The 23,072-nt window shown below is 43.4% G+C and overlaps 1 protein-coding gene across 1 annotated transcript; it reads left to right on the forward strand.

Annotated features, from left to right (window-relative positions):
• Positions 1-1,132: 1,132 nt before the first annotated feature.
• lzts2a (leucine zipper, putative tumor suppressor 2a) lies at positions 1,133-21,754 on the forward strand. The gene is made up of 8 exons (XM_085428065.1): positions 1,133-1,429; positions 15,135-15,800; positions 16,974-17,630; positions 17,723-17,845; positions 18,088-18,234; positions 18,474-18,989; positions 19,216-19,320; positions 19,453-21,754. The coding sequence occupies exons 2-8, from the start codon at positions 15,168-15,170 to the stop codon at positions 19,633-19,635; spliced, it is 2,364 nt and encodes a 787-aa protein (XP_085284191.1). The 5' UTR covers positions 1,133-1,429; positions 15,135-15,167; the 3' UTR covers positions 19,636-21,754.
• The last annotated feature ends 1,318 nt before the right edge of the window (positions 21,755-23,072 follow it).

The raw sequence follows: 23,072 nt of genomic DNA on the forward strand, positions 1-23,072 counted from the left end.
ACGGCAGCACACAACAACCAACCAAGAGTGCTAAGTGCTGCGTGCCACACAAGAGCCAAGTGTGTGATCTGAAAGTAAATTAGGGCTGAAACAGTCAGTGACTTAATTATTGATTAAATGATGAATTTATTTGTAAAAAAAAAAAATTACTCAACAATTGAGCTGTCCTGATCAATTAATTGCCTGTACCCACTTAACAGCTGTATGAGGCTGGACTTAGCAATAGTGATGCTAACAATGATAGTGCTTTGATAACATTAGCACTTTAGCTTAATATCATAAAACTTGAAGTAAATTTATGAGGAAAGGAGAGACTTGCATCTCTGACTCTACAGTTGGTATGTTAAATGTTAAAGGTAATGACAGTAGTACTGGCTTGGAAGGGTTGCCAGGTTTGTAAAGTTGCATCTGAACAAACCACAAGATTTCTGGAACAACCTTGAAACCAAAGTAGATGTTTGGCCATAATACCCGCCGCCATGTCTGGAGAAAACCAAACACAGTATATCAGCTCAAAGACCTTCTATCAGCTGTCAGTGTAGTAGAGAAGGGGTGATGAACTGGGCTGGTTTTGCAGCCACTGGACCTGGGCATCTTCCTAATACCTGGTGAACAATACCCACACTCACTTTCATGTGCACTGGAGAACATGAGGTGCACGCTGCCAGAAAGATGTTATATAATATACTGAGATAAATGACTCGCCCTCTTTCTTCCTCTGTAGCGACTGCTGCTCTTCATGTGGTGGATGTTGTTTGTTAATTGGGTGTAACTAGGCCTAGTATTTAGCCAAAGGGGATAGGTGCTGCAAACCGTGTTGAAAGGGGTATTCCCCCGATGCCTGGGGCCATTGTGCTCGAACACAAATCCACTAAACACAAAAAGTGGATAAGATTTCCCAAAATGTCATATCCGATGCAGCACTGTGCTGATGCAGAGAGTAAATGTGAAAGAGGAGGGGGATGATTCTAAGGCTAAAAAGAGAAGGGGGAGGAGAAAAAGGGAGTCAGAAGAGAGTAGTGTGTGTGCTAAAAGAGGGAAACTAGAGGCAGACAAAAGTGGGAGAGGGGAGGGAGGAATGAGGAGGAGGAGGAGGCGGTGGGGGAGGCGGTGCTAAGGCAGACAGCAGGGAAGGAAAGCTGAGAAGAGAAACAGTGGAGTGAAGTGAGAAGACCAAGAAGGAGGTGGTGAGGGGACAGGAAAATAAAAGGGCTTCCATTTGAAAGTCCTTGTGTCAGGATATGAAGTCTGGGAGCGGCGCAGAGGCAACGGCAGGAAGCTGGAATGCTGTAGGGGAGAGATAGTCGACAGAAGAAGGAAGGGGAGACGCGGAGAATCTGAGCCATCAGAGCACCGGACTGATTTTTTTTTTTTAACTTTTTTTTCCAAGAGAGACAAGTGAAGGCAGCGATGCAGGGCTCTCACTGGAGTGAGTATGGAGGGAAGGAGAGAGTGTGTGTGCTCTTACATGTGTCTGTATGAGAAACGTCAGTGCATATGCCTCAGATTCTCCAAACTCAGGCTCTCCTCACCCTGCTTTCCATTGCCGTTTGGCTTCGTTTAAATTTATGCAAATTTGCCTGAGAATAAACTTTGTATTCATGAGCACCTTGACTCTCTGTGTGAAGCCCCTTATGAGGGTGAGTTACATTTAACGAAAGGCGCAAGGGAGATGGACAGCGAGGCGCGTGCAACAAGGATTTTGCAACTAGAATGGAAACTAGTTTAGTAAAGAAAAAATGCTGGTGACTTCTAAAAACTGAGTAATGAATAGTTAAATGATGATTCACAAACTTCAGTCAGCTGACAGACTCAGAAACTTGAAGTTACTGCTCTTAAGTTGTCACTTTTGTGGCTGGTCTAAATGACCCTGAAGAGTTTTTGTGCAGGGACAAACAAAACTGGTTGCCTGGATTTGTTGAGGTGGGATGATGAGGGTTTTTTGTGGTGTCTGAGCCCAGGTTTTCTAATCCTGACCCTGGCTAATCTACTCATTACACACTGTTGGGAGTATTGATTTGAAATTTCAGCCTTAAGAAAAGCTGCCCCCCTTTTTGGACAGTTGGCCTGGAGGAAGAAGGAGAAGAAGGAGGAGGGTGTTATTCAATCTGTCTTAACACACACTCACAGTGAAGATAAGAAAAGCATGAGGCAGCATGTGCACTTGCACCAAAGCAGACAATTAGGCCACATCTCAAAAGTGTGACCTGCAAAAAAACATGTTTTCATCCAGAAGACTCAAAGGGAATCTTTGTGTTTCTTTTGATGACAAAGCACTGGGGGTAGAGCCCGCTGCTATTCCTCTCATGTCTTCCCTATGTGTGTAATTACAAGACTCCTCGTGTGCCTCGGGCCACATATTGTAGTTTCTCATCAAGTTTGTTTTGGCCCGAGAATGGTGCGTCAGCAGATATGTTTATAGACAGCTCGCAGTGCTGTCCATTCACTCAACTCTTTGTAGTATCTGTGTTTGATTGTATCATGTTAAGGCTTCATTTGAGGGCTTGCTAGGAGAAGACTGTAATTACCCAGAATGGGATTTGGCAGAGTTCGCAGGAGTGACGTTTTACTCTATAAATGCACAAACGCTGACGTGACGTTAACGGTAAGGTGAAGGGGAGTGAGAATGGGGGCAGAGATGGAAAAGAAGGGTTACCTCATCTTCTCTGGACAAAATAAATGAGGTAACGTGTCACATGTTGCAGCCGTGTTGACTAATGCTTCCTGTGTGCTGTGGGTGTGTATGCACAGTACTAAAAGGTAGTTAAGCAGCTTCAAAAAAAGGTATTGAGACCTTTTGTGGCTCTCTTTGTCTTTTGAAAGTCTTTTACCTTTTATCCTCTCTCTGTTTAGGCTGAGCTTAGGTGGGCTGGATTCATTTAAGATCACGTTCCAGTTTGTTAAAGTCACGTTCTCACACAGAATGCCAGCAAAAACTTTAGATCATTTGTCATTTGCCCTAAAGAAAGGATAGCCATAGCCACCATGATGTCACCCAACTGCTTCACAGTCACCATCTTCATATTTTGAAATTGGATGTGATGAGAAGACAGTGGATCTACCTGAAAAACCAAGGGACACTCATGATAGATGCTAGTCAGTCAAACTGTAAAAGATACCCTGCTTTATCCTTCTTTGTGACTGAATCAAACCAAATTCACAAAATAAATCTCACATTGTATTAAGTAAGACTTTAAAAATAGTGATTGAGGCCATCATTAAACTGTGTTACTGAGGTCACAGTCAAGAGCGCCAAAAGGGTCGTTTTCTCCATGACTTCTATACCAGCGGTGCCCAACCCCTGGGCCACGTACCGGTACCGGTCCGTGACTTGTTTGGTACCAGGCCACAAGAGTTGAGGCTCGGGTGTGAAATTTATGGCTTTCAGGGTTTTTATCGTTAACTCGGTTTCCCTGGGTCTTTTCCCGTGTTGTAGTTGTAGAAATATTTACACGTTACCATAGCAACCAGAGAGCATTAAGGGCCAGAGAGGAGGATGTTGCTCTTGATGTTGTTGGCGGATTTCAGGAGGGCGCTGCTAATAAAGTTACACAATTACACAGTAAATTCGCATTTATTATTATATTTACAAAATACCACAGTTTTTGTCTTGGTTGTATCATTTTATTTTGTTGTATTTATCCGCGACATATTGTCTGACATTAAACCAGTCCGTGGCGCAAAAAAGGTTGGGGACCATGGTTCTATACAACTAGACTTCATTCCAAATTCAGTGTAGTCGCCCCCTGCTGGTCGATAAGAACGAATAGCTTTTTAATGCTCGCTGCAGTTTCTTTACTCATCAGACGTGCCTATGCTGTAGGTATGTCATAATTTCAAACCGTTTCTGAAAGACTATACCGTAACCTGACACCTCTCTATAAATGTGCACGTGGCCATTGATGCACCCACACAGGGATAAATGCTAGGAACAATCAACATCTGAGAGGTACATGACCGGCCGAAATAACACCAAAGCCCCGTGTGCGAGAGGGTTAATATAAATAAAGGGGTCCTACAACAGCATTAGCCAGTTTGACTTCAGCTGTCACACCAAAGGAAATAAATGAGCTTGTTTCTGTTTACTTGGTGGAGGATATGCTATCAGTATCAACTTGCTGTGCAAGCATTTAAAGGTAAATGTATGGTAGGCTGCACATAACCTCTGAATATAACCAACATGTGCAACAATGACTTTTTAATGGCAGTAGCCTTAAAAAAAACAAGATACACTTAAGAAAAAAAGTGTTATTCAAAACTATTCAGTCTTTCTCAGATAAAGGTTTTTATTGCTTTTCATACTGGTTTTTGACAGCACTCGCCCATGCAAAGAAACAAACTGTAGTGATTTACAATCTATGTGCTAATCGTGCACTAACATGACTTACTGAGAACGGCAAATGTTCCAAAGTCAATAAAACAACAGCAGAATGCTTTTAAAACGCTGAACTGTCATTGTTCTTGTCTCATATTAGTTTAGGAACTTGTGTTTTTGGTTACAGTAGTGTTACATCTTAGGCTTCCTAACCTTAGGGGGTTACATTGTCATGGTTCAGGTGATGATGAGTGCATCGTACCTGGAGAAAAATCTGTTATTTATATACCTTAGAATTACAGCTCTTTCCCATGTGTCATTTATTACTTTTTCATCTCCAGCAGAGCAACAAAATGCTGTTTTTGTTAAAGCAATAGGACAAATTACGTTTTGAAATACATGTACCCATTCAGCAGCGGTAGTCTCTTTGGTGTGGGGGCACCAAGTTCATCAAAAAGACCGAATTATAAGGATGGATTCAGATTCCATAAAATTTTACTAGCCCCTTTCACACTTTCTGTGCTCGGCTCCATTCTTTTGCAATGATCCCATTTAGCTACATCTCATGCCAGGTGTTTATGTAAAGCCTCTAGTTGAAGAGCAGGGTGGACGAATCCAGAAAGAGACAGACAGATATGCAGGAAGACAGAGAGACGGCAAGAGATTCGAAGTCGGCCTGGCTTGTGCTCAGTTTGCTGAATGAGTATTTTCCAAGCCAGCCTGTCCCCACTCTGTCTTTCTCGAGTTTGCAGCGGCACGGACAGTATGTCTGAATACGTCTGCACATGTGCTCCTTCGCCATGTCAGATATTTTCCCACATGAGTGGAGTTGAATTTATGCAGTGAGGCTGGCACAGTTAAAGTGAGGCGTTGTTGCTTATGTAATAGCTGCTGTGGAACTCATTTGCCTGGCTGTATTTAGTAGCACTCTGTGTTTTTTGTGTATGCGTGTGGGCGGCATTGTCTTTGTTATCTTCTGCTTCAGCTATGATTGCTGATTTCACTCTCGAGCTGTGACACTTTCTGAGAAACATAAGAAAAATTTGAGACTTTTCAGATATCGAGTCCTACTTTTCCTCATTGAAGGATGCCAGTAAAGAGAAAGTCATATCGCTCGCTACCCCGTCTTTGTTCTGCGTCGCATTATAGGTCACATTGTGTGCCAAAGTGTGGTTGCTTTCAGTGTAAGATAACAGGCCTTTTCTCTCTGCTTTCTACCCTCTTGTTAAACTGAAACAATGGCCCTCCACTGTCGTACAGCCAAAGCAGCAGGGGGGGAAGGAAGGGAAGTTTAGGAGGGAAAACTTGCTCTTCTCACTACTGTTGGGACAATGAGGCTTCAAACAGAGTTTGGATTAGCCATGTTGTTAAAGACCAGATGACAGATGACACTTCCACTGATAAGATTTCATAAATTAAGTGAAATAGTTTAGTTTGAACTGGTCATTGATCCTGACAAACGGTAGTCCACTGGCCAGACTAATCCATGTGTCTCTACCACCGGCATTCTTGGTATTTCCAGTGTCTGTGGGTCTGACCGCTGACCACTGCTGGATAACTTTCAGTGGCTGGAAAACCTCCTGGAAAATCCAACATTTGGAGCAGACCAGGAATGTCAGCCATCTTCCCCTTTTTACACATACTGCTACCTCAGTTTCCTCCAGCGTCAGCTGACTGAAGCACTGTTAAAGGCTGGGTATTGAGTTCTCTGTCATTTCTAATACAAATTTAAATATGTCAGACCTAAAATTTAATGCCATGTTAAATTCATATTCATACTCATGCTGCTATTTCTGTCAGCATGTGAGATCATCAATGAGTGCTGATGACCTGGCTCCACTGGCAGGCATGCATGCCCATGACATAACATTACCTCCGCCGTGTTCGACAGATAACGTGGTATGCATTATCTGTCATGAGCTGTTTGATTCCTTATCCATGCTTTTTCTTTTTTTTTAAACTATCTATCCTTTATCTTTCATCTTGGTCTCACCTTTCCAAAGAATTTTTTTTGGATCAGAACAGGGTTTTTTTTTTAAATGTTTTCTGGCAAAGTCTAACTAGTGCTTTGCTCCTTACTGTAAGCTCCCTGTGTTTTCATTCATGAGGGCATCTCTTGATTATGGACTACCTCCCAGAGAGTGGTTTTGACTTGGTTAGATTTAGTTTTTCTGAACCATGGAAATAAATCTGCGATCATGCACATTAGTTGTCTTCTTTGGGTTTTCAGACCTGTTAGTCTTTTTCACCGGGCCAGTTCATTCGATTGCTGACTTGATCACTTTTGAACTTTTTGCTGTCTCTCTGAAGCTTATTTTAGTTTTAAGCCTAATAAAGGACTGTTAACTTTCATTGACATCTCTGAGCCTAATTGAGACTTCCAGTGAACAGCTACCAAATGCAAGTTAGGTACTTGCAATCCACTCTAGATCTTTTATGCCTTTTACCCTCTTCTTACAGTGGAATAATGAAGGAACAGCTCTCACTTGGCAGTGAATCTGCTTGTCAGTCAATTGTCCAGTTACTTTTGAGCCCAAATGGCGAACTATGAATCAAAATGTCTGTAATTCCTAAACAGTTAAGTCGCTACTTTTGTAAAACTCTCTTCACATCATGTATATCATTGTATGATAAAACAAAAAATCCACTGTGTTGGTGTAACAGTGGTACACCACCACAGCCATAAACCCATCAAGGTTGAAGTGTATAAAAGGAGTAGCTGAGTAAACAAAACATGTGCATATACACACTAAAACTAGACTAGACTTGGTAATGGTAATGTAACTATTCTTCTAACTGCTCATCCATGTTGTTTGCAGCTGTCCACGTGTGCATCTGTAAGTAAGTATAATCCATTTATTAGTGACATACTGGCTGTGGAAGCTTGGTGTGTGTGTGACCACATGTATTGTCTGGTGCATCTTGACAAAATGTATGAGAAGATTCAGTTCTTAAGTCAGCTGTGGGTGTTTGTGGGGAACCTAACAGGCAGTGTGTTCCAAACTGAACTTAGAAATAATCTTCCCAAGGTCTATTCGTGGCTATATGTCAACTTAAATGTCTTTCCATTTTCCATTTTCAGTAGTTTCAACCCCCACAAGAATTTTATGATTTGCCCCTGCAGCTATATGTGTGTGTGAGCGTCCCTGTGCGTGATAGGACAACAAGAGAGTCTGGGCTTCGGTAAGCCCGCTCTCAAGTTCAAATTGAGGCCAGATGCTTTGAGATGCTAAAGAACTAAACCTGTCTGCTGTCAAACTGTCACAAATGCACAAAACACACTCCTTCACTCACCTATTCACCTATTCTATCACTCTTTCCCTTCCTTTCTTTTTTTCACCACGCTTCCTGACTCTATCTCATTTCGCCATGCACATGAAAAATGTGGGCCTCAAATGCCATGGCAACGCTTCCAAACAGAGGGAGAGGCTAAGGTCTGCAACAGCAACAAGTTGGTTGTAAAAGCACAAAAGGAAAAAAATGGAGCAAAGGAGAACCTGTTGCCAGTTACTCCTGCACAGACTTGCACTTTGCTAGAAAACGTATTTCTCCAGTTTTTTGTTTGTTTGGGGTTTTTTTGACAAAGAAAATGAAAAAATGAAGTCAGAGCTCAACACGAAAAAAGTTAGCGTCAAACAAAGAGGACAATATCTCTCCTGAGTGAAGAGAGATTTGGCTCTAAGGTGATGAGTTAATGAGGACTAAGAAAGTATGCATGCATTCAGCAAAACACACACACTGAGACTGTAAAGCCTAGCCATGTGGGGGTAGGTGACAGTGAGCGCCCACTCAGACAGACAGTCATTGTGCAGGAATGATGGAATAATATAACCTCAGGTCTTCTGGCAAAACTTTAAAAGACATGTCTCATTTTACAGTGGTGTCGGCTTACTTCATTATAATACCATTTCTTGCCCGTTTGAAGTTTTATTGCGGCGTTTCAGCGAGTAGATGCGTGACAAATAAAGAGGTGAGCAGATTAGGGCTGAACTGATTGCCTTATTGTGTGCTTGTGTGTCGCTGCCTTGCCTGTACTTGTGGATCCTCTTTTGTTAGCAGCCATCGAGGATTATTGTGACTCACCTAGCCTGTTGATTTTCACTCTACCTCTGTCTCTCTCTCTGTTTCCATCCACTGCGATCACTTGTCTCAAGATTAATCAAGGCCACCCAGGATCTGTATACCAGAGTGGCATTTTTCTGCTGCGAGCATTCAATTTCATGTTATGCACTCTCTCTGTCCTGCTGGGGAAGTACTTGAGTGCCACTGATCAAAAATATACAGCTCGGCGGCCACCCCATCATAATGTGTGGTTCTTATTACCACTTGCATACTGATATTTTTGCAGCACCGACTCTGATCTGGTGATTTTTATTCTTTCCACTTGTTGCTCTGATCTATACACTGGCTTTACCTTTGGTTAGTCACACTGTGGTGCTGCAGTTAAAGAATGGGCAGTTGAAAATCTAGCTGCATAGACCAGCGAGCAGGGAGTGGTATGAAACGGTGAGGATGGAAAAGAAAGAGTGACAGGAGAGAGATGGCTCCATACTGTAGTGGTTTACACATTTTCTTGGAAAGCGCTAGGGTTAGGGTTGCTAGTTCATAGGGGACACAAATCCACCTTTGAGGTAGCATCAGGAAGGGTATCAGTGTAAAATGCTGCCAAATCAAACATGCAAACTCCTTGTGAAAAAGGGAGGAGACATAAGTACCTTTGGTAACAATGTGAAATACATAAATATTCACTTGCAACACATTCTTATATGATTAAACACAGCGATGTTTACAATCCATGCAGCATTGTCACCACAGGTGGAAAAGTCTGCAGCATCATTAAAGGGGCAAACTTTGCTGGCTGGGTGGCCAAGTCACACTAACAGGTGTTTTGAGGGTGTTCCACTTGCCTCGGAGGTCGGAGCTAGGAGTGACGTTGCTCATGAGTTGAGCTTGTTCCAGTAGTAAATTTGAAAAAGCAAGGAAAAATCGTTTTGCTCCTTAACGAGGTGGAACAATGCACTTTAAACACCGCTGCAGCAGGTTTATGCATAAAGCCTGGTCAATGCTCTGTGTATGGCTTATTTAGCCAGCTTTAACTCACAACAGTGGAAGTGGAAACAGTGGAAGTTTTTATTTCTGTTTATGTGCGATGCCACCATCTTGGATTGTGAAGTCAGGGTTGGTGGGGCTCCTCCAACTTTCTGAGGAGGCATTTCAGCTGAAAATGCAGACTGAGAACTCAGAAATTCTGACTTCCGCTTTCAAATGAAATGCACATTTTTATCCTCATGCCTGAGACGTCTGCTGAGTGAAGATTTGGGGCCAAAAATAATGTGTTATTTTCAGTTTATTCATCAGAAACTGTTCAATAAATTACATTTTTCTGACATACAGATATCAGAAATGTAGAAGATATTTAGATATTTAGAAACAAGAAGATATTTGGTGGAGAATAGACCTGAGATAAAAGCAGAATGAATACTGGATGTGCTTTAATTGGTCTGATCTAATGCAGGTGTAAATAAACAGAAAGCACCCTGCAGTTTATGCATTTCCTTGTTCTACCTGCTCCAGTGTGAACATTTGCTGTTTTGCTCTATTGAAATTAGTCTAAAACAGGGACTTTTGTGTCTTTTGTCAAAACATCTTCAAATTTTAAAGGATTAATTAAGCAAATTTAGCCCTGTGTGTCAGTAATGGATACGTTTATCATGATTACGGCATACGCTAGTTTTTTTTACAATGTCATCAAGCTGCATGTCCTGGATTACAAAGGAAAGCACTTTTTGCTAGTTACATTTGAGTTTAAACAGAATGCCACACTCTGCTGCTTGACCGCATGTACTCATAAACCCTCGGGTTTTACAGGACCGAAGATGCTTCAGCATGACTTGTTTTCACAGCCATAACACAGCTGTGGCCTGCCGTGCAGATTTCACTGCATGTCGTTGTCGTCTTCGGCTTGTTGGGTTGAAGGAAAATTCCTGCAAGCCGACATGAGTAACAGCATTTTTGCTCGGTCAGCAGGAGGTGGTTCAGCAAAGACAAGTTGTCTCGGTTCACATTTGATTTGAGACGTTAAGGTGCTCAGACCTCTGTGTCTCTGCACTGGCAAAATAATGATAAACAGGATTATGGATGCACGGTTCTCCCTGAAGCTCATTTCTGTTTGGCTCCTCTTTTTGGGCAACCTGATATTGGAAAATCCCCTAAAACCCCAGGCAACACTCACAGCTAGCCTTCCTTTGTGTGTTTACCCCTTATCCCCTTTCTTTTCCTTCCTTCGTGTTCTCACTTTTCTGAGTTTGTCCTGAGCCCAGCAGAGTCTCCGGAACAGCTCTGAGGTTGCGTGGGATTGCAAGGGGCGATCTACTGCTGCTCAATAATGGGGTTTCCTCTCCTGGGAAGGACTGGCATTATTAACAGACTTATCATAACGGGATTATTTCCCCGTCACAGAACTGACTTCTGGATCTTGTTAGAGAGCTACCTGGGAACTTCTTTCTTCTATCAGCCCTGCTCTTGTTCATCCTGGGCCAGTTGGTACCATGTGGACGCTAAACTCTCACATCCACTTGAAGTATTTCCAGTTCCTGTCAGAAGCAGTAATGCTGCCTTTAAGCGGTTCAGCATCATTTAATAGTTTTAGAGTGTCAGGATGTGGTGTAAAGTGCCCCTGGGTTGACCCCATCACAGCTAGCTGTAACACTATTGGAGTTTATTTTTGAACACCGAATCAAATGCCTCATGAAAGACTATCAGAATGATTTCAGGCACTTGAGATGTTTTCTATATTTAGTGGTGATGGCTGTTTTTTCTCTGCCTGTCTTGTGCTGCTGACAGCAGAGGAGGATGCGTGTAATGAGGAAGGTGGAGGAAGCAGTGAGGGCGGATGGAGCGGATTATGAAAATATTTTCACTTTCTCAGAAGAACCAAGGAGGAGAGGAGGCCTTCAATAACTTTTAAGAACCAACCAGTGAGCAACATCAGAGGGGGAAATTAGCTTTTGAGATTTGTTGCCCGAGTAGCCAGAACAAAGCCCTGCCCTCGGAGGTCACAGGGGTGGGAGGGGAGGGCAGAATCAGACCAGCCGCCCCCCACCCCATTCCTCAGGAGGAGGGGGTCACGGTTGACGGTCGCAGAGGCTTGTTAATTCTATTATCCCTGCCTGAGAGGTCCTTGTCAGGGCTGGGAGTGTAGAGGAGAAGGGTGGGGGTTAGTGGTGGCTGGATCAAAGGGGAAAGGAGGTTGTGTGAGGCGTGATTATTTTGGCATTGGAAATGATCACATACCACGCATATCTTTATCTCCTTGACTCACGAGTACTCACGAAGCCTGTCTCGTCTCTTTAACTCCCCGTCACTCTCTGCCATGTACTCACAGACGGTTTAGTCAGTATGGAGTGAACTGGCAGGAATCGAATCGTCCTGCTTACTGATCACGAATGAATAGTTTGAGCCGTTACATATGCTTTCCTCAAACTCCTATCCAGTGAGTTGTATTTTTTCAGTGATAAAATCAAAGCAGGATATTGTAAACTTGATTGCTTGATCAGGATTCAATCATTAATGACAAATAAAATCCATTATGTCAACATACTTTCACGAACAATCAAAATATTTCAGCTTTTCTTACCCAACAGAGCTGCATGTGAAACAGCAAATGCCCAGTTAACCTCCCAGCTTCCAAGTACAAAGTCCATGTGATGTCCAATTGCACCAGTATTCAAATAGCACAGTTAATATCTGTTGCATTCACCACTAGCGAGCGGGTGTGATGTGTGAGTTGCTGCACGCTCTGCCCGTAAGGCTCTCTCATCTAAATCACACAGTATTTTCAATAATACAAACATGTCGGAGCTTGACTGTTTCCTGCTGTGTGTCATGTGTGAGGCAACCTCGAGCACACAAAATGAGGCCAACACTGAAGTGCCAAAAACCTCAGTTCCTCTAGTGACCCCTTGAAAATTTCATGCCACCATGATATAAACCTTTAATTTGTAGAGTCCCATCTTTAAGCCTTGAGATGAGCATTTTCACCATTGCCATCCTTTTGAAGCTAGATGTGACGAGAAAGGGGTGGAGGAGATAGTTTAGCTTTTCTTAATTCAGCTGTGTAGTCATTGCAGATGGTTAGCAGCTAAAAGACCGCTTTTCTTCCAAATTAAAATGAGTCGTTTGATGACCGACTTTTGTTGGAGAGTGAAATACTGAGTGTAAGAAAAAACCCACTCCAGTAGTGGTCTGTGATGGATGGAATCAATGTCACTCACCCATTTGGGCCAATCATCTAAAAATCCAATACCACTAGTCAATATCCGATATATTGGCCAGTATTTTCAATAAGATACATGAAAGAAACATTTGCCAAACAGTTTTCATATACAGTTATGTATATGTCCTTACTAAGACAAGATGATCATGCATTTTAAAAAGTAAGTTGTGTAACTCATTTACATGCTGCTGACTCTCCTCGGATCAGCTGGTTCTGGTGTTTGTTGTGTCTCAAACACCTTTTGACAAAATGGAAAAGTTTCAGGGTAATCTCTGGCAGACAAACAATCCACCATCAACACTCTTAACATGGCTGATGCGTGTTTCTCCTGTGTCGTCTTTACTTGACTGTTACGAACGCTGATACCGATATACCGGCAAATGGCTACAATCGGCTGATTATATATGAACCCTGCTGGTATACTGCTCGAGCGGGTGTATGTAAGCTTAGAATAAAAAGCAAGGAAGTTTATGTTTGGTTGATAATTTCTTTGTTGTAACACTGCTTCTTGGCAATAAATCTTATACTATTGGAAAACCTGTTTACTTCCCCTTAAATGCTGCCACATTTGTACAGAAAAGCGAGCCAGTGTGGTTTTGTTCTCACTCTGCCATGAACAGCATGCCCGAGCCAATCTCACAAGTGTTCGATAGGGTTGACATCCATCCGCTCCACTCCCAAATTCTCGAGGTAGTCTCTGATAATACCAATACCATGAACGCCTTCAGTGAGACACTGTTCAAGAGTTTGCACTGTTGGCTCAATTTGTGAGATCTGAAACATGAGTTAACACACTTGCTTTAGAACAGCCAACCAAAACTGTTCTCATTCCTTTTTATTTTAATCCACAGCTGGTGTTTGTATTTATTGTATTTCCGAGAATATAGACTTCTCTTAGGGGGTGATTATTGTCACCATTTTTCAGAATGGACATGTACATAACCGTGTGCAGCCATGGCACAAAGGATTATTCCACTTGGCCAGACGGGTTTCAGATTGGCACAGCAGGCTAGGATGCGAGTCCCGTCTATGCCCCTCTGGGCAATACTGATAATGCTATCTGCAAATTGAAGACTTAATCTGCTTCCATTTATTGTGTTAATAATATCTATCCATGTTTCACTGCCTAAAAATAGTACAGCAACCGACTGAAGCTAATATTCATTTCCTTCAAAGATGTTCTTTGATGGGTGTGAGCCTTGTCATCATAAAACGGTAAAGTGAATAAATTTCAAACCACTTTAGGAATAATACCCAGATGACTGCTCGCAGGTTCAGACGAGGACACGCAGGAATATCACAGAGCAGCTGGAGCTGGAGATGATTGTGACTCACCCCCCTCACCCTTTACTAAATCCATCCTCTTTTTTTTTTTTCTCCTCCTGCCTCGTTAATGACACTGGCAATTAGCAGTAGATACAGTATGTTTAATGAGGGATGAGCCGTGACTGTGGAGGTCACGGGGGAGGGGGTTTGAAATATTTCAAACAGCTGTAAAGTGGGTGTAGTGAATCAGAAAAAATAAGTTTGCTTCATTGCTCATTGGGGCGATCGTGGCTCAAGAGTTGGGAGTTCGTCTTTTAATCGGAAGGTTGCCGGTTCGAGCCCTGGCTTGGACAATCTCGGTCGTTGTGTCCTTGGGCAAGACACTTCACCCGTTGCCTACTGGTGGTGGTCAGAGGGCCCGGTGGCGCCAGTGTCCGGCAGCCTCGCCTCTGTCAGTGCGCCCCAGGGTGGCTGTGGCTACAATGTAGCTTGCCATGACCAGTGTGTGAATGTGTGGATGACTGGATGTGTAAAGCGCTTTGGGGTCCTTAAGGACTAGTAAAGCGCTATACTAATACAGGCCATTGATTCTTCAAGTCTCTGGAACTCTACTGTAAGAACGAAACACAATTTCTTCCAAAACATATGTCTGCATTTAAAGTTTTGTTAATAATGGCAACACATTGAAGAGAGTTCAGAGGTGATTTGTAATATGAAGATTTTTTTCATTAAGTTTTATCTCCTCCCACCCATGATGTGTGAGACAGCTGTGGACACAGGAGCCAAAGCTGCTACATGAGAAAGTGTTTCCTTCCAAAGCGTCTTACATGCTCCAAATTTTTACACCTGTCAAATCAGCTGAAATGCATGTCCACAGAATTTGATCTCTTGCAGGGCTTTAAGATAAAATAGATTGGTTTAGATTTGTTAAATTGATTGACTTACTTTATCATTAGTGGAGCGAAGCGTCAGTTCAGAGTTAAGCCCAACCCATCCGATACCCTTCTTTGCGTCCTTCTTGGCAAGTCTCATTTTAGTGTTTTACCTTCCACACGGCTACTGCTACTTTTGCTCTGCAGCTACAGCCCACGCTGATGTAGTTTGACTGATCCACCGCAGTGCAGCTTTCTGCAGTGATCTTTTCTCGTGCCTAGTGTTGTGTTTTTGAATAAAATAAAAATACAACACTAGGATAAACACCATTGAATAAAAAACCTGTGTAATAGTTGCATCTGGAGTATAAATGTAACATTTTGTGTCTGTTTTCTCTCTTATCAGAGTGTGTGGTGCGTCTGACGCCGTCGGGCTACCATGGCTCTGGTTCAGGCACTACCCCTGACCGTGAGTGACCACCCGAATCCAGGCCTCGACATCCAGCAGTGCCGGCCGCTATCATCCCATTCCCCCTCAGGTCCCTGCTCTGGCCCCTGTGGGCACTGCACCTCTGACACAGCCATGGGGTCAGTGAGTAGTCTCATATCAGGCCGGACGTACCAAGAGAGACACTGCAGGGCTGCCAGCGAATTCAACACCAAGCCACGCCGCTCCACGCCAGCTACCAGCTGCTTCCGGCTCCAGGATAATACCCTCCGCAGTGGGAGCTCCCTGGAGCAGCTGCTGGTTATCAGCAACAGAACAGAGCCTCAGGCCCAGGTTCTGCCTCCACCGCTTCCCACAAAGAAGCAGCCACGGCCTGGAAACTCTGCTGGGACAGGAGGGGGTGTAACGGTTGCTGGAACAGTAGGCGGTGTCGGTGGCAGCACTAATGGGAACTTTGGGTATGTGAGCAAGGAGGTGGTGGTTGGAGACTGGAACGACAACCTGGTGCTGACTGCTGCAAGCCCCTGCAGCGACTCAGAGGACCAAAAAGACAACAGGACTCTAAATGGGAACATTGGTGGACCTCCTCCCAAACTCATCCCAGTGTCTGGACAGCTGGAGAAGGTGAGGAGAAGTACAGGGATAATCTGGGAAGATGATGCTGATTTAATACTCTGATTTCATTTTGCTGATATTAACAAGAGGATGCAAGAATAAAAATATTCTTGCCTCTGACATTTGCAATAAATACAATAATATTGACAAAAGTCTAAAACTAACACTGAAACTAATAAAAACTAAACTGAAACTAGCAAACCCAATCTTGTGGCTAAAAGAAACTAAACAGAATTTTTAAAAAATCAAAACGAAATAAAAAATAAAAAAGTATAATAACTGTCCAAATCAATTGGCCATGCCTTTGAGTCCATATCAATCTTCAGCTTCATCTGCTAAAGAAATCTATTAAATGTAGTTGAAAGATCTTAAACTGTGTATTAATCGTTTACCATACCGTACTGTTTCGCATATCTCACATCCTTTGGGGCTGTAGGGTGGTGCAGAAAGTGGAAAGTGCCTTTCAGCATGACACTGAAACCCCAGCACCTCTGTCAGTGCCCCTGACCTCTAATCTGAAGATATTTATAGGTCAGTTTCTTCTTAAATTACATCTCAATATCACCCACCAGGACATCAAATATCATACTGAGGACTTTTTTTTAATCTGTTATCTCTGCTGCCTGCGTGAACACGTTTTACAGCAGATTACCTCAGCTGTCTAATTGGCTATTTATTCCTATCGATCCGGAGGGAAGCTTAATAACCGGCCTGACAGGCTCAGATGGATCATTTGACAGCTGCTCACCTTGCAGACACATCATGATGAGTGTCAGAGCTCGCTCGCATCCAGTGACGTCTTTAGTGAACTCTGAGAAAGATCATTAAGAAAATGCTTACAGAGGAGAGGATGCTTTCACGCTCTCAGTCTTTGTCACGACTCTCCCTTCGCTCTCGTCTGTGCCCTTTGTTTCTGTGCCCTTTAATCAGATTTTTTCCTCTCCTCCACTCTTCTCCATCTTACGTCTGTCTATCCATCTTATACGATAGGAATATCATTAAGGAAATTGCTTAATGAACCCTTTAAATATCAATTAAACCAAACCAAACTAATCAGAGCCTTGTGGGGTGGCCTGCCAGCACATCGCTCAGCCTTTACTAATGAGTTTTACTCAGTCATTACTAATTAACACAACAGTCATTAATGCTAGTTGGGTTTTTTTTAATAATCTACACTTTCAGAACATGGAGAAAGTGCTGATCCGTCCTACAGCGTTCAAGCCTGTCGTTCCCAAGAATCGGCACTCCGTACAGTATCTTTCGCCACGGCCAGGTGCCAGCACTCTGTCGGAGGCCAGCCTCAACCTTCTGCTGCCCCATGGAGGATCCAGCAGTGCCAGCGGTACAAGCGGGAATGGTGGAAGCAGCAGTTCCAACTCTGAAGGGAAGTGCAACTCCTACACCGGTGGTCGCAATGCTCGGAGCAGTCAGTCCTGCTCCATGTCAGATTCAGGGAGGAACTCGCTCTCCAGCCTCCCTACTCACAGCAGCACAGGTTACAGTTTGGCTCCCAGTGAGGGCTCCAGTGCTGGTTCTGGGTCAGGAGGCCAGCTGGAGCCTGTGTCGGGCATCAGCCGAAATACTTCTGGTGGAGGCGGGAGTCACGGTCACAGTAACTCAGACAGTGGACGTTCCTCGTCCAGCAAGAGCACAGGCTCGGGGTCACTTAGTGGGCGCGGGCAGCCCCTGTCAGACAGTGGGTCCTGTGGCCACTCTCCACCCCCCGTGGAGGGTTACGAGGCCGTGGTGCGGGAGCTCGAGGAGAAGCTGAGGGAACGGGACCTGGAGCTCCAGCAGCTCAGAGAAAATCTGGACGAGAATGAAGCTGCCATCTGCCAGGTGAGACACGGTCGCCTCAAGACACCGATCATAAACTTGATACGCTGAGGAGCTGATGTTTGACCTCTCAGCTGCGTCTTTTACTGTGACAGGTGTATGAAGAGAAGCAGCGCCGCTGTGAAAGAGAGATGGAGGAGCTGAGACAGAGCTGTGCCACGAAGATGAAGCAGGCCTCTCAGAAGGCACAGAGAGCACAGCAGGTGCTTCAATTACAGGTATGCCAAGTATTTAAAAATATTAAATGAAGAAATGTAAGCGTTAAATTAGAAAGCTCGATTAATCCATTACACAGTGAACCCAAACTCTGCCACAAATGTGTTTGTTTTTGTTCCAGTTATTTAATGTTGTCTTATGCTTTAGTAGTTTTCTCTCTCCACACTTGCATGTCTTATTTTAGATTAGCACATCTGTGTTTTTGTAAGAAAGCATGATCACGTGCATCTTTGTGTGTTGTCAGGTATTTCAGCTACAGCAGGAGAAAAAGAAGCTACAGGAGGACTTCTCCTCTCTGCTGCAGGACAGAGAGACACTGGAAAGGAGGTGCGCCACAATCCAGAGGGAGCAGACCCAACTAGGGCCACGTCTGGAGGAGACAAAGTGGGAGGTAGGTGAAAGCGAGATACCAGACAGTCAGTCATGAATCTGTCAGAAGCAGCGCGGTGATTAAATGTCTCAGCTGTGAATTTGTGTGATCCTATTTTTGTTTGTCAGTTGCTCTTTTCATTTTCTGTTCATCTCTTACTTTTTAGCAACTAATAAAAACATAAAATCCTGAAACGAACTTGTAAGCTTGGAAGAAATTGAGGTTTGCCTCTCTCTCACTTTCTTTCTGTTGTTCACCAGGTATGTCAAAAGTCAGGAGAGATCTCTCTCCTGAAGCAGCAGCTTAAGGAGATCCAGTCGGAGCTCAGCCAGAAGGCAGGAGACATTGTGGTCTTGAAGGCCCAGCTTAGAGAAGCTCGCTCTGAGCTGCAAGCCAGCCAGATTCGATCCCAGGAGGCCCAGACTGCTCTGCGGACGCGGTCACTGGAGCTGGAGGTCTGCGAAAATGAACTCCAGAGGCGCAAGAGTGAAGCTGAGCTGCTCCGGGAGAAAGTGAGCCGTTTGGAAGAGGAGACAGCCCGGCTACGTGACGCTCTGACCGGTCACAGCGGACCTGCTCTGCCTGGAAATGTAGCCATGAAGGGGCAATGCATGAGTCTGACGCTGCAACAGGGTAGAGCTGTGGCAGGAAGGGGAGGTCCCAGTCCCTCTGTGTACCGCAACGGAGAGGAGACTCATCTGGTCTGGGGTGGAGAGAGCGATGAAGCCAAGGCTCAGAGGCAGAATGCAGAAACAGTGTTGGGACTCAGGCAACAGGTATGTGTTTTTCGGTAACTTTTACAAGCATATGTGATGAAAGTGAATTGATGCAATTGAGGTTTTGTGTCAGCTCAGTTTTGTGGCCTTTTGATAGGAATACTTTGCATTCTGTGCTGTCATTTATTTATTATGTAGCTTATGGGCCCATGTAGAGACGAGCATTACAAATTTTTTGCTTTAAATTTCTGTAAGAAAAGGAACTAAACATGATACATCGAAACAGGTTGATAGGCTGAAGGCTGAGCTCATGTATGAGAGGAGGACTGGTGAGGAGCAGCTGTCACGTTTCGACGAAGAGAGGCGGGTGTGGCAGGAGGAAAAGGAGAAGGTAAACATTTCGTGGCGACTGACTTTAAATCTTTTTCCTTCAGTGTGACACGTGTCAAACTAGATTTTAAAGCTTATGCTAATCCTCCTTACCTATGTACTTAACTCAAATGCTGTTTTCCCATCAACTCAGGTAATCCACTACCAGAAACAGCTGCAGCAGAACTACATCCAGATGTACCGTCGCAACCGTGATCTGGAGAGAGTGATGAGGGAGCTGAGTCTGGAGCTGGAGAACAGGGATATGGAGGACTATGAAGTGCGCAGCGGCAGCAATGACATCCACTTTGAGGAAATCACTGCCACAGAGATATAAACACACACGCGCTGCGAGCAATATGTCCAAATAAAAACCATGGCAACACTCTGAAGGTGTAAACCAAACAATCAACTCTGGGCCAAATACTGCACTATCTTCAACGTGGCTTTGCCCGGATCATCGAGCAAGCACTCACCACCTGTCACTGTTAAAAGGGAGCTCTCCCAAAAGGTGCATTCTCACTTCCTGCTAACACAAATGTACTCCCAGTAAATCCTTTTAAGGTGTCTCCCACTACGCTTTTAATGGGTTTTTATTCCACTACAAAGCCAGCACAAAGACCTGTTTCCATCTGTGGGAGCGAGAGGAGGGAAAGAAGTGTTTTATTTCTCAGACCACGTTCAAATCAGGGTATTGAAAATCGATGGGAACCTTAAAGCAAAAAAACATTACTACACACAGAGAAATCTGGTTACAACTTTGTTGGTAGCACACGACGTGAAACACCCAGACACCAGCGTGCACGTACTCATGCACCACGAGAGATGACCAATCAATCACCTGGTTATTAAAGCCGACGTCATCACCCACCCGAACCGTGCTCATCGGCGACGCAAACCCCCGCTGCACCAGTCCTCCAAATCCCAAATATTACTGTTAACTGCTGTTTGTATTTCATGGAGTTGATAGCATCAAAGTTCATTTTACCAAGTCTAAAAAAAATACCAATATTTTGTTCTTTGGCTTGTGCGTATTTGATGAGGAATGTATTGTCACTTCTGAGAAATGCAGTAACGAGAGCATCTGAGAAGCACGCTGTTATTTTGCACAACTTCCCTGCCCTCTTTTTGTTCAGGACTCAACTGTTTTCAATTCAAACAAACCAATACTGACGTGCGCCTCCTTGCTTACATGTGAACATCCTATTCAGCCGTTTCCGAAAACCTACCGGGAACGCCAAACCAAACACTCAAAGGAAATGCTTTATTTGAACTCTGCTCAAGTTTTCAAGACCACCAACTGTTGCACACGTGTCAATTCTTTAGACAATGCACCGATCTCACATAAACGTTTTAGTATAAGTGATATTTCCAGGATGCTGCCGATTCCCCTCTTTCTCTGTTTTTTTCTTCTCTCTGTTTGCTTCTTACTCAGCTATTTTTATAACAGTGAAAGGCACCTCTGTGGTTGGTATCAGGAAACTAAAAATAGAGCATATTTACAGAATTACAGAGATTTAAGCCAGTGTTTGAACTGTTTGCATTCTTATTCAGAGTTTCCATTTATCTCCCTTCACTCCCATTAGTTCCCTTTATGTACCTCTTGGCAAAGCAAAGCCAAATAACTGTTATGAAGTCTTCCTACCCTTCCCGTTTTTCCTGCCCACTAGATTATACTCTTCACTGACTGCTATACAGGAAGTGAGACTGGCATGTCTGCATGTCTTTGTTGTATGAGATTTCAGAAGAAACTGGTTCACGCAGCAGTCAGGTGAGAGTTTGCAGATGCAGTAGCTCCAGCACTGAATGTCCTCAAGGCAGGTCAGTTTTTGAGGGCCTAAATATAAACCGGCGAGGAGCATGTTACATATAAAAACTGTGGGTTGCGCTGCTGTTTTCTCACGGTATTATGCAGGGCTGTGCATACGACTGAGCATGGCGGTAGTGGGCTGCTGAGAGCTTTTATTTTGCAGAGTCTATATCGAGGATTAATAGTTAAATGAAAATCTATATAATGGAGGAGATGTTGTATATTTTTTATATATATATAGCACCCGAAGATATTTTGTTGTAGTACTGGTATAAGTGTGTGGATTAATGTATATCTCATACCAATATTTCAAATGATGGATCAATTGCAAATGGAGGTGGCGACAAAGGAAGAGTGCACCTAATACTGTAATGCATGAAAATTTAATGTTTACATTATATAATCTGTGTGGAAAACCTTCTAATGACCAAACCTTGCAGGTGATAGAGCAGCGGGGAGCTCTTATTTTAGGCTACTTTTTGGTCTGTTGTCTCTCCGTTTTGATTGATCTTTCACTTGACTGTCTGCATCGTAATCTCACGCTCATTCACGCTGTCGTCTTCAGGTTTTCCCACGTCATTTGTTTAGAACTGCACAAGTCGTTTTTGAGGGATTCGTTATTAAGTTATGGGCAGAGAGAAGGAATGCTCATGGCTATATTTGGCTATATTTTGCATAACCACATAACTGTGGCTGAGGAGGTATTGTGGAGCATTAAAGGTCTGTGCATAAATTGTGATTGCAAAGTAAAGCCATTGGAAGTAACTTTGAACGGAAAAAGCGTAGTTTATCCAACCACTTTCACGTTGTTAACCAAGCCTAGACTGTTATTACTCACCACAGGTTCATATTAACAGCAAGCACAGGTGTTCGAAAGCAGACTCCCTCACTCCAAAGCACTGTGTGCATATCGAATTCTCATTTCCTCCCCCTCATCGTTGCATGACCATTTTTCTGTGTAAATATGTAAAACACTAAATAGTATAACTGAGTGACATTGTCTTTTATTTAGACAAAATATCTATTTCAAATGTAGCCACTGTGACTAGACCAAAGCAACGTAACACACTTTTTTTTTGTGGTGCTTTTCCCCCATCGTTTTATGTGCTTTTTTTTTTTTTTTTTTTGAAACATTTGCTTACTGTGTGTCTTCATTCATTCATAGAGTATGTAGTTGTCCATGTATATTTTTATGTGTACATTTCTTGTACAAATGACTGTTTTTAATTAAAGAACAAGTTGTCACATCTTGAAGTGATTGCAGATTTAATTGCTTCTGAAATTTTTTTTGCTTATCTTTAGGTTGAATGAACCAACTTTGCATTACAGTGTAAAATACACTCATCTGACACTTTATTAGGTACACTTGCAGGCACTGGGCTGGACCTCCTTTGGCCTTAAGAGCGGTATTAATTCTTCGTGGTGCTAGAGAAAATTCTCAATACTGGCATGATGCATCACAAGGCTGCTGTAGATATGTCGGCTGCACATTCATAAAACAAATCTCCCATTGCACCACATCCCAAAGTGGTCAGCTGGATTGAGATTTGATGACTGTGGAGCCCATTTGAGTACGTTGAACTCACGTACAAGAAACCTGTTTGAGATTATTGGAACTTTGTGACATCAAAAAGCAGCAAGTGGCCCAAAGTCCATTTATCCATTCATTCTCTTCTGCTTATCCTTATCAGGATCGCAGGGGGGCTGGAGCCCATCCCAGCTACTATAGGACGAGAGCAAGGACAAGGTGTGCCAAGAAAATATCCTCACACCATTACACCACCCCAGCATGAGTCCTTGATGCCAGACAGGTTGGGTCCTGTCATGTTGTATCCACCTGATTCTGACCCTACCACCCGAATGTCACAGCACAAATAAAGATTCATCAACTCAGGAAATGTTTTTCCAATCTTTGAATGCTTTTTATATGAGTTACTGTTGCCTTCCTATCAGCTCAAAGCAGG

The sequence above is a fragment of the Rhamphochromis longiceps genome, linkage group LG13 (assembly GCF_057381845.1).
Source record: "Rhamphochromis longiceps isolate RC_006_pf linkage group LG13, R_longiceps_female_GT1.1, whole genome shotgun sequence".
Lineage (NCBI taxonomy): Eukaryota > Metazoa > Chordata > Actinopteri > Cichliformes > Cichlidae > Rhamphochromis > Rhamphochromis longiceps.